Genomic DNA, 11,194 nt, shown 5'->3' on the forward strand with positions numbered 1-11,194 from the left:
TCTTTGTCAGTTGCAGTCTTTTTCTCTGTCAGTTGCAGTCTTCTTCTCTGTCAGTTGCAGTCTTTTTCTCTGTCAGTTGCAGTCTTCTCTGTCAGTTGCAGTCTTCTTTGTCAGTTGCAGTCTTCTTTGTCAGTTGCAGTCTTTTTCTCTGTTAGTTGCAGTCTTCTCTGTCAGTTGCAGTCTTCTTTGTCAGTTGCAGTCTTCTTTGTCAGTTGCAGTCTTTTTCTCTGTCAGTTGCAGTCTTCTCTGTCAGTTGCAGTCTTTTTCTCTGTCAGTTGCAGTCTTCTTTGTCAGTTGCAGTCTTCTCTGTCAGTTGCAGTCTTTTTCTCTGTCAGTTGCAGTCTTCTCTTTCAGTTGCAGTCTTTTTCTCTGTTAGTTGCAGTCTTCTTCTCTGTCAGTTGCAGTCTTTTTCTCTGTCAGTTGCAGTTTTCTCTGTCAGTTGCAGTCTTCTTTGTCAGTTGCAGTCTTCTTTGTCAGTTGCAGTCTTTTTCTCTGTCAGTTGCAGTCTTCTTCTCTGTCAGTTGCAGTCTTTTTCTCTGTCAGTTGCAGTCTTCTCTGTCAGTTGCAGTCTTCTTTGTCAGTTGCAGTCTTCTTTGTCAGTTGCAGTCTTTTTCTCTGTTAGTTGCAGTCTTTTCTGTCAGTTGCAGTCTTCTCTGTCAGTTGCAGTCTTCTTTGTCAGTTGCAGTCTTTTTCTCTGTTAGTTGCAGTCTTCTCTGTCAGTTGCAGTCTTCTTTGTCAGTTGCAGTCTTTTTTGTCAGTTGCAGTCTTCTTTGTCAGTTGCAGTCTTCTTTGTCAGTTGCAGTCTTTTTCTCTGTTAGTTGCAGTCTTCTCTCTCAGTTGCAGTCTTCTTTGTCAGTTGCAGTCTTCTTTGTCAGTTGCAGTCTTTTTCTCTGTTAGTTGCAGTCTTCTCTGTCAGTTGCAGTCTTCTTTGTCAGTTGCAGTCTTCTTTGTCAGTTGCAGTCTTGTCAGTTGCAGTCTTTTTCTCTGTTAGTTGCAGTCTTCTTCTCTGTCAGTTGCAGTCTTCTTTGTCAGTTGCAGTCTTCTTTGTCAGTTGCAGTCTTCTTTGTCAGTTGCAGTCTTCTCTGTCAGTTGCAGTCTTTTTCTCTGTCAGTTGCAGTCTTTTTCTCTGTCAGTTGCAGTCTTCTCTGTCAGTTACAGTCTTCTTTGTCAGTTGCAGTCTTCTTTGTCAGTTGCAGTCTTTTTCTCTGTTAGTTGCAGTCTTCTCTGTCAGTTGCAGTCTTCTTTGTCAGTTGCAGTCTTCTTTATCAGTTGCAGTCTTCTCTGTCAGTTGCAGTCTTCTATGTCAGTTGCAGTCTTCTTTATCAGTTGCAGTCTTTTTCTCTGTTAGTTGCAGTCTTCTTCTCTGTCAGTTGCAGTCTTCTTTGTCAGTTGCAGTCTTCTTTGTCAGTTGCAGTCTTCTTTGTCAGTTGCAGTCTTCTCTGTCAGTTGCAGTCTTTTTCTCTGTCAGTTGCAGTCTTCTTTGTCAGTTGCAGTCTTCTCTGTCAGTTGCAGTCTTTTTCTCTGTCAGTTGCAGTCTTCTCTGTCAGTTGCAGTCTTCTCTGTCAGTTGCAGTCTTCTTTGTCAGTTGCAGTCTTTTTCTCTGTTAGTTGCAGTCTTCTTCTCAGTCAGTTGCAGTCTTCTTTATCAGTTGCAGTCTTCTCTGTCAGTTGCAGTCTTCTTCTCTGTCAGTTGCAGTCTTCTTTATCAGTTGCAGTCTTCTCTGTCAGTTGCAGTCTTCTCTGTCAGTTGCAGTCTTCTCTGTCAGTTGCAGTCTTCTCTGTCAGTTGCAGTCTTTTTCTCTGTTAGTTGCAGTCTTCTTCTCTGTCAGTTGCAGTTTTCTTTATCAGTTGCAGTCTTCTCTGTCAGTTGCAGTCTTTTTCTCTGTTAGTTGCAGTCTTCTTTGTCAGTTGCAGTCTTTTTCTCATTTAGTTGCAGTCTTCTTTGTCAGTTGCAGTCTTTTTCTCTGTTAGTTGCAGTCTTCTCTGTCAGTTGCAGTCTTTTTCTCTGTTAGTTGCAGTCTTCTCTGTCAGTTGCAGTCTTTTTCTCTGTTAGTTGCAGTCTTCTCTGTCAGTTGCAGTCTTTTTCTCTGTTAGTTGCAGTCTTCTCTGTCAGTTGCAGTCTTTTTCTCTGTTAGTTGCAGTCTTCTCTGTCAGTTGCAGTCTTTTTCTCTTTTAGTTGCAGTCTTCTCTGTTAGTTGCAGTCTTCTTCTCTGTCAGTTGAAGTCTTCTCTGTCAGTTGCAGTCTTTTTCTCTGTTAGTTGCAGTCTTCTTCTCTGTCAGTTGAAGTCTTCTCTGTCAGTTGAAGTCTTCTTAGCATAATATTAATTGTAGTTATTCATTTGCAATTATTTCTTTCACATAGCTCTCTAGTACATTTATGGATTATTGCTTCTGTGGACTGATTTTTGATGTATATAGCTAGCAACCTTAAGATACTTTGGATATTTATACTTGGATTTGACAATTTGTTGTTTTTTTTATCTTATAATTTAATAATGTTGATTAAGAGATTGAGTTCACCCATTGAAATTAGCAATATAACTCCTACAAATGCTTTTTACATTTTTTGTGTGTTTTTATTCACATTAAAGTGACACATAATCAAAGGTTTGAATCTGGCTCCCATGGCTCCCACTTGTTTTCCAACAAACCACATGCTTCACTATATTCAAGAACATTAAGACCTCAATGTTGAAAATGAAAACTTATTTACCAGTTTGCAATTTTTAACTCTCATGTTTTATGTTCTGATATCACTTTGAGCTTACATTATGTTTGTTGGCAGTGATAAGAAAATCAAAAACGACTGCCTAAATTGTGCCAATGTGCCAATAAAATATCATTATTAGTATGGGGATTGTCACAGACTACGGGGTAAGCAAAGGGAAACAACTTACTTGAGCTTGTGATGTGTGGATGGCTGACTAGTCATGCAGTATGGGCTCTAGACTGTCAGTGGTCTTGATGATCCTGAAAGTCTCGATGTTCCCAGGTTTGAACTCTTCCTGCTGTCATCCCCTTTTGTCCTGCAGGAGGGATGAAACATCTGAAAATTATAAAACATTTCAACATCCTGAAAAAAATTTAGAAATAATGTCTGGCTTTCTTGAGGTCTAGAATAAAATCTTATGAGGAAACTATTCAGGAGTTAGTTAATAGTAGAGGTGAACATTATGTTAATATTAGAGGTGAACATTATGTTAATAGTAGAGGTGAACATTATGTTAATATAGGAGGTGAACATTATGTTAATAGTAGAGGGGAACATTATGTAAAGAATGTGATCTAGAAGTTGAGGAAATCTGTTTATTTAATTCATAATTATGGTTTGGCTATTTAAATCTATGTGATTTCAAAATTGTGATTCTATAAGAAGTGCTATTATAATTAGTTTTTTTAATTTAAGTGTTTAGATTTTTTTTTCTTGATATTGTTCTGCCGTTTATTCATTTTGAGTTTCATTGTGTTTATGGGAGAACAAAAGAATGAAATAATAATTATTGCAATAGAAAATATACTCAATCAAGGAAAAAACACAACTTGATGTTTTGACACGGATGATGTTACTTTGACAGCTAAATTGCAACCAGCTTTGTTATGTCAAATTGCCTTTAATAAACACTTATTAAACAAAATAAAGTGAGACATCTGTAGTCACTTGGTGGCGCTGTGGATCTTAAGGGCACCTCAGAACTCACCCAGCTTTAATGGGTACCTGACACTAGTTGGGGAAAAGTAAAGGCAGTTGGTCGTTGTGCTGGCCACGACACCCTCTGTAACCATGGGCCACAGAAACGAATGACCTCTACATCATCTGCCCCCCACATAGAAGGATAGGTCTGAAAAGGGGGGAGCTCTGTTGTTTTCTGAACTGATAATCAAGTTTTATTTTTAACTTCCATTTTTTTTTTCCAGGCTGGAAGAAAAGTGAAAGTTGTATCAGACATCCCGGAGCGTAACTTTACAGAGAAAGAAGTTGTGGATGCCATAGGAGGTTTCAGTGGATGGCATCCAGATATTGAAGACAGAGAAGTACTAATATTCTTCTTCTTTATTGAAATGAGATTCTTCTTTCATGAAGTATTTGAATCTATAAGTCAAGAGTTGAATAAGTAGATAGAAATGCACTTACTTACTATCTTTATAAAAATATATATATATATATATATATGTATGTATAAAGTATATATAAGGCTGAGTGGTGAAGTGCTTGGCTACCAAGGTGTATGGTCTTAAGTTTGAATCTTTGCAAAAACTTATATTTTTAAGACACTCCTCCCCCTAACCCTAATCGCCATTTCTGCTTTCACAAAGCACTACAAAGAGAATTGGCTATGAAAAATTTGTGACAAAGAATGATTTCTAGCAGCCCCCTCCATTTAGTCTGTCCATCTGTCAAACTTTTATAAGCAAGTTTCCTGATTTGTCAATATGGTGTTATGAAAATTATATCTAAATGAAGATACTCGTCTTTTACTGTTAATATGTAAAGTCATTTTTTTAAATAATTGTGCACATTGTAAGCACCTAGTTATAGACAATTTTAAACAAGAATTAATTGGAAGTTTGCTATCTTCAGTAATTGTGAATATACTCCTTTGCCAGAAATAATTGTGATGGTCAATTAGTCCATCTCTCTGTCTACATCCGGCATTGCATGTGATTGCTGGCCATCATGTTTTAAATTTACATATTGTATGTAGGGAACATTAGGATTGTGCCTATTGATAGTTAGTAGCAGATAAATTATGATATCCACGCATAAAGTTTACCTATGACTTAATTGTTAATCCACAGATTCAGTTAGTTCTTTCTGCTTGGAAAGTATTAATAACAAATATTATAATAGGTTCCTAGGTCTGAAATCATGTCACCATCATGCTCATAAATGCTCATAAATATTTAAAAAAAACTGGTCTTTGATAGCACAATGGTTATCAAACAATGGACTCGTGAGTTTAAATGAAAACACAAACTTCTTTTGTTAATTTAAACAAATTTTTGTTTTCAATTCTAGGTTCTTCATTTGCTTAAACGAAATGTTGGAATGCCTGGGCAATATATTTTATGGTTTTGGCGCAATAAAAAAAGACCTGCCATTTGTGTGACGTAAGAAATATATTTTATTCCTGTTTTCTTTTTCACCGACCCTTAAAGCTGTTTTTGATTTAGTGATTTTTCTGTCTGTGTGTCTTTAACATCAAGATTCCAAAAATGAAAGTTTTATTCAAAATTCAATCTCACCATGGTCTTTATTATGCTCAAAATAAGTGAGATTTCTGGGGGTGGGTGGGGGGGGGGGTGTTGTAATCTAAATGCGTACCATTTTGTTTTTTTATATAAAGAAATATATTGAATGGAATCCATAAACATCTAAAGCTTTTTTTGAAAATGTTCTATGGTATAGTTGTTAATCAGGACTCTTATAAAACTAGTTTCACACACATTGAATTCTGCACCATTAAACTCCCTGTCTGTAAGCTTCGTATTCGTTGTTTTTGCATGCTTAATCACCTAACTATTTGGATGTATGCATTACGAGCTGTCATCTTGAGGGAATCAGGGCTTAAACTCTGCCCGTGCCATCCTCCCTCATCCTGTTTAACAAGGATCATCTTTAACAGTGAAAGCGAGAATCGATTACAAGGTCGCCACACTTTGTCATCAGTGTATATACAACCATGTACCTTAGTGAACTGATAACTCCATATTTCCCCCGGAGAGCCCTGCGCTCAGTGGACTCAACGCTTTTAGTGGTGCCAAGTTTCTCCCTCAAAAGCTACGGTCTGTAGGCTTTTTCAGTGCACGGACCAAAGGTTTGGAACTCACTCCCCATTGATCTCAGACAGACAACATGCTACACCACTTTTAAGAAGAACATTAAGACCTATGTGTTAAAAACTTTTTTAGATTAATTGTCAATTTAGCTGTCGTGTTTGTGTTTGTAATGTTATTACAGCGCCTTGAGCCTACATTTTGTTTAACAGTGCTTTATAAATAAAATTATTATTATTATTATAAGAATTAAAATGTAAAAAGTGCTTTATGGTTAAATTAAATGTGACTAAACGTATAGCATTAAATAAAATAATTAAAGGTCAGTACAATTTATTGTATACTTTGCCTGCAGCCTATTAGAAAGATTGACTGTTGACAAAGTATTTGACTTCTTTTTTGCTTTTGTAGACATGATGGTGAAGTCAAGACACTCATAGTTCATAAAAGACCAGATTCAAGAGATCCTAAAAAGGTGGATTACTATTTCATTAATAAAGCTGAGAAGATATGCAAGACTCTTGAAGACATTGTACAATTTCACTTAGACAATGGCGTTGAGGATTTATCAAAGAAACCTTCACATGTGAAAATAATGTTTAAGAATCCAATTTTATAAACTGAAGTTTAGCTTTCTGTCTCTTTTTGTGTTTCAAATCATGTCATTTCCTTTGTATCCTTGGAATAAATGTTGACTTATCCTTTACTTGATCAATTGTATCCTTGGAATAAATGTTGCATTTCCTTTACTTGACAAATTGTATCCTTGGAATAATGTTGAAAATTCTCAGTTTGCTTTATACATTTTATTTGCGAAAAAGCTCATTGCTCAATAATAAGATAACAATTTATAAAGCAACATAATCAAGGCTCAAGATGCTTAATAAACCCAAAGTTATAAAACAGAACTTTATCAATATAACTACTTAAAACTAAAATTGGATGATGTTCAATTGTAAAGCCTAACAGACAAAATAGAACTATCAGATTGCACAAGATAGCTTGGCTGTATTCAGTCCTGCAATGACTACTGTGCATCACATAGCTGACTTCTTGTGGATTTAACCAATCGTTATAGAAGGCCCGAACACTGACCTGTGACATTGCAACCTGCGAGCAGGTTAGACCAACTCATTGCCGCATCACAGGTCTTGATGTTGCAGTTCAGGGAAAAAAGCAAATTAATTAAATAGTATGTTTAGAAGCTTAGCATTTTTTGGGGTTGGATTAGCATATTATGCCTCATCATGAAAGTACCAGAGAGTTGTTTTTTTTTAATTCTAATGTTAGTTGCCAATTCTGTTTTTACAATTAATTTGTCTAAGTTTAAGAGTTTCCTTTAAAAATGAAGAGTATAATGTCCTCCTTTATATTGGCAGTTGATGACGGCATACAGGGTTCACACTCAGGGCTATTTAGATGACAGTTTGAATTGAAATTTGTTAAAGAAGTAACCTTAGCGCAGATTGTCATTGAACCTAGTGTAATACAATGTACTATCATACACATCTATTTCTTGGCATAATATTATGAAGAAACGAATTCTATTGCCTTCTTTGTGTCTTGCAAAGTAGCTGTTCATTGTTACATTTTACTTTACTGCCTATGTCTCTGTGTAAATTTCAAATTCAGTCCATACACTTTTGGTACTGCCACTTTGTAGACAGTATGAGCATCATCTAGTGTGCTTGGTTTATCACAGCTCAAAGTCTTGACTCTTTTCTTTTGTTGATTAATAAAATCAAATGTTATTGTTATTATGTGTCCCGGTGTTTAACAGAGGTAATCTAGTTCTCGGCTGTTGTATGTGGTAAGCAATTTTCACCCTTACAAATTTTGAAAGGATGTTATCATTCCTAAAGATTTAGCTTTTACTTTGAGATAAACAGCTATTTTTAGAATGATTCATTCCAAGGAAAGCGAGTGTATATATATTTTTTTTAATAACATGAGCTGTATTTACACGTTGATATAATCGACTATTTTACAGCTAAATTTATTTTTTTTAGTGTGAAATGTAGTTAAGAAAGAATTTGTATGATTTGATCATTAAATAGTTTGTTTTTGGTTTAACTAAATGGCTTCTTTCGTTTTAAAAACTTGAAAGATCTGATTCTACTTTGGAAATTCATTTGATAAATAATACAGATATATACTTTCATATTGCTGTTACATTATGCTTTCTTTTCTTTTTTTAGCTCTATTATCGATTGTTATCATATTATTTATCTTCTTATCTTATATATTACAGACATTAATAATAATAATGATAATAGCTTTTATATAGCGCTACTTTCATGCTTATAGCATGCTCAGAGCGCTATGGTCCAATCTCATTTGTGGACCAGTTGGGGAAGTGTGTGGGGGGGGGGGGGTATCTGGGAGAAGGTTTTCCATGCTGCCTTTAGGTGCTCTATAAACACAACTCTACTCAAGTCAGGTGTCTATCCTCGAGCCCCCCTTCATAGGTAGTCAAGCCAAGTTCAAGTGTACTTAGCCACTCGACCACGCTTCCCATTACTTCAAAAAAAAGAAGATAATTACGTCCTAGCATTTCATATTTGACTTGTTTGTGTTTTTCAGATGTTTGGGTAATAATATGAAAAAAATGACCCAATGGTGTTGTGTTTTAGCCATGGATTAGTGGCATTGATTGATGTGAATGATTTTTATCTTTTTTTCTGTTTTAATTATGTACATTAAAATGTTTATCAGACTTTGTTTTTAAATCTTTTAAAATGTTAATTTGTTGATACATGAAGGGCAGACTTATTTTCTTATTTGAAAGGATGTTTGTAAGCTATATGATGCAAGATAAATTCTACTGAATTTTTGTACATTCGTCAATCGGATTTATTATTGCTTTTATTTGTAAGTAAACTTTCGGGGCAGGGAAAATATTTAGAGAATTTGAAAAGTTGTTTGTTGTTTACTATTTTTATGACTACTATTTGTATTTTTTTTAAGTGCCATAAATCTTCATTTAATATTATTTTTTTTTATTTATGTAATATATATTTTTTTTTTAAATTTCAAAATAAGTAGCCTTAAAAATTTTATCTATAAAACTATTCTTTTTTTTAGAGCTATTATTTGTGTGTGTGTGTGTATTAGTAGAGGCTCATTTTTGTGTGTGTGATTGGATGCTGTTGCTACCATATTTAAATTTAGCCAAACTGCAGTAGAACAAATAAAATTGTTTATTTAAGTAAAATTATGTAGACAATAAACATGAAACATTGAAAGCCATAATTTATTTTATTAATTACCTATTTAAATATTAATGACCGACTACAATATATTTTAAAGGTTATCATGAAAATTAAGAGTAGAAGACAAAAAAAAAAATCATTAAGTCTGTAAAACCTCACAAAAAAACAGATATTTTATTTCACTGTCCTTCATTACTGAGCAGGAATTTTTGTTTTGTGATGAAATTCTACTTTTTAATTTGTGGGTCAGTAAAAAAAAAAAGTCATTTCAATGTCAAAATAATTTAACTAGCAAAAATAATGTTCAGTATAATTTAAACCTCTATTTATTTTTAATTATTAAAAGTTATATGTTTGCAAGTGGTTGTTATCATTAAGTTTATTTTATGATGATTATTATTTGTTTTATTTCTAGTATTAAAAGAGTAAAAAAAAAATATTTTAGCAATATTTTGAGACAAATTGGTGTGTTTGCTTTTTTTTTTTTTTTTTTACAATACCCTATTTAAGTCACTCACATTCATGAAACCTGAACGCTGATCTCAAAAACGACTTTTCTAGAAAATTAACAGTTGATGTATATTCCTGATAAAAGAATTATTAGCTTGTTGGCCACACTGGGAAAACTTTAGTTTGCCCGTTATAAGTTTTCAAAGTAAAAAAATAAAGAAATGTAAATTTGGCTGGTGACTATATCTAGGTCTAGAGTCAACACGGCGTAGTCATGCATGCAGCCATATTACCGTATAACTGAATCAATTTAAAGTTGCGTTAATTTCATTGAAGTTTATAAGCGTTGCTTCTATTTTTACGTAAACCTAATATGGATTACATCTAGATTCTTAATCTAGAAGTAGATCTAGACTAGAGAGACTCTTTGAGAGTTTAAATCAGAACTTAAGTTCTAGTGTTAGCCCTAGATCTAGATGTCCATATAATGGAGAAAAAAAAAGTCCCCCTTTCAGACAGCCTAGGTAGCCTTTTAGAGCCGTTTACTCTTTACAGAATTTATTTTTTTTTAAAGTGTAGTCGAGACATATTGATGACTCACATTTAGTACCTCTAATTATCTATAATAGGCCTACTGCAGTGTTTCCCACAAACTGTGTTGCTTTCGGAACCATATTAGTGCTCCGCCAGGCCTGAATAGGTGTACTTCACAAACTATTGAAATAATTAACTAATCTCCTTAAAAAAACATTAAAAAAATGAGCATAGTGTTCTGCTCAATTATAGGCCTACTCAGACTGTACGAAGTGTTCCGTTAAGGAAAATGTTTGGGAAACACTGGTCTACGGTATTTACGATAGGTTTGATGTACAACCTGATTATAGTGGGTTTTTTTTTTTTGTAAGTAAATGCCTACAATATAGGCCTACATCCCCTCTAGAAACTTCCATTGTATTATACTATAAATTGAATTATGTATATATAATGGTGTGTGTGTGAGCGTGTTCGTGTAGTTTTTGAAGTAACGTCTGTATTATATAAGATAAGATGACGTTACAGGCTAATCATCTGTTAACGTGTTTCCTAATATTCACACAGTTATTAAAACTCATACTTTATGTGAATTAATCATCACCTCGTCGTTATTATTTTGTATGTGACTGTATAATATGTGTGTGATTGGCAATACGAAGGGGCAAAATCAAAACAAATTTAAGCTACAGAAAAAAAATGCAACTATTTTAATGACACCAGATATTGACGTGTGTAAAAAAAATACACACATAAATGTAGGCTAGTCAAATAGAGAATGTATAAAGAGAAAGATGTTCTTCCCCCCCCCCCTTTTTTTTTTCTGAGCAGTGCTCTCTGTCGCCGCGAAAGTTACGTGAGGTAACTCTAGTCCGACTAGCAGAAATAAAAGAGTTATCTTTCCATGACTTTTTCGTGGTGTCCCGCATGGGTGGGCCACGAAGAGAATTATATATAAAGATGAATAGTTTCGAATGATGAAGCTACGTAAAGTCTATCTACCGATCCCATCTATTCAGCAGATATATATATATAATTGTATTCATCACTGTGAAGTAATTGACATTTACTTCTTTTTTGAAGTAACGTCTGTATTATATAAGATAAGATAAGATAGCCTACTTTTCTGAAGTGCAACATGAAAACAAGGAAATCTTTTTTTTAAATCCTTTTTTTTTTAAATAAAGCTTATCTAATTTAAGGGAAAGAACTCCGTACTTACAATTA

General features: G+C 34.1%; 1 protein-coding gene across 3 annotated transcripts in view; it reads left to right on the forward strand.

Moving 5' to 3' along the window:
• LOC106067375 (uncharacterized) overlaps positions 1-10,567 on the forward strand; it is a 28,606-nt gene extending 18,039 nt beyond the window's left edge. For all 3 annotated transcript variants that reach the window (XM_056026903.1, XM_056026901.1, XM_056026902.1), the window contains exons 9-11: positions 3,915-4,031; positions 5,017-5,108; positions 6,186-10,567. In XM_056026903.1, the coding sequence (XP_055882878.1) occupies positions 3,915-4,031; positions 5,017-5,108; positions 6,186-6,393 (417 nt within the window). In that variant the 3' untranslated portion in view covers positions 6,394-10,567. The remainder of the gene's footprint in view (positions 1-3,914; positions 4,032-5,016; positions 5,109-6,185) is intronic.
• The last annotated feature ends 627 nt before the right edge of the window (positions 10,568-11,194 follow it).

This window comes from Biomphalaria glabrata, chromosome 4 (assembly GCF_947242115.1).
Source record: "Biomphalaria glabrata chromosome 4, xgBioGlab47.1, whole genome shotgun sequence".
Classification (NCBI taxonomy): Eukaryota; Metazoa; Mollusca; class Gastropoda; family Planorbidae; genus Biomphalaria; species Biomphalaria glabrata.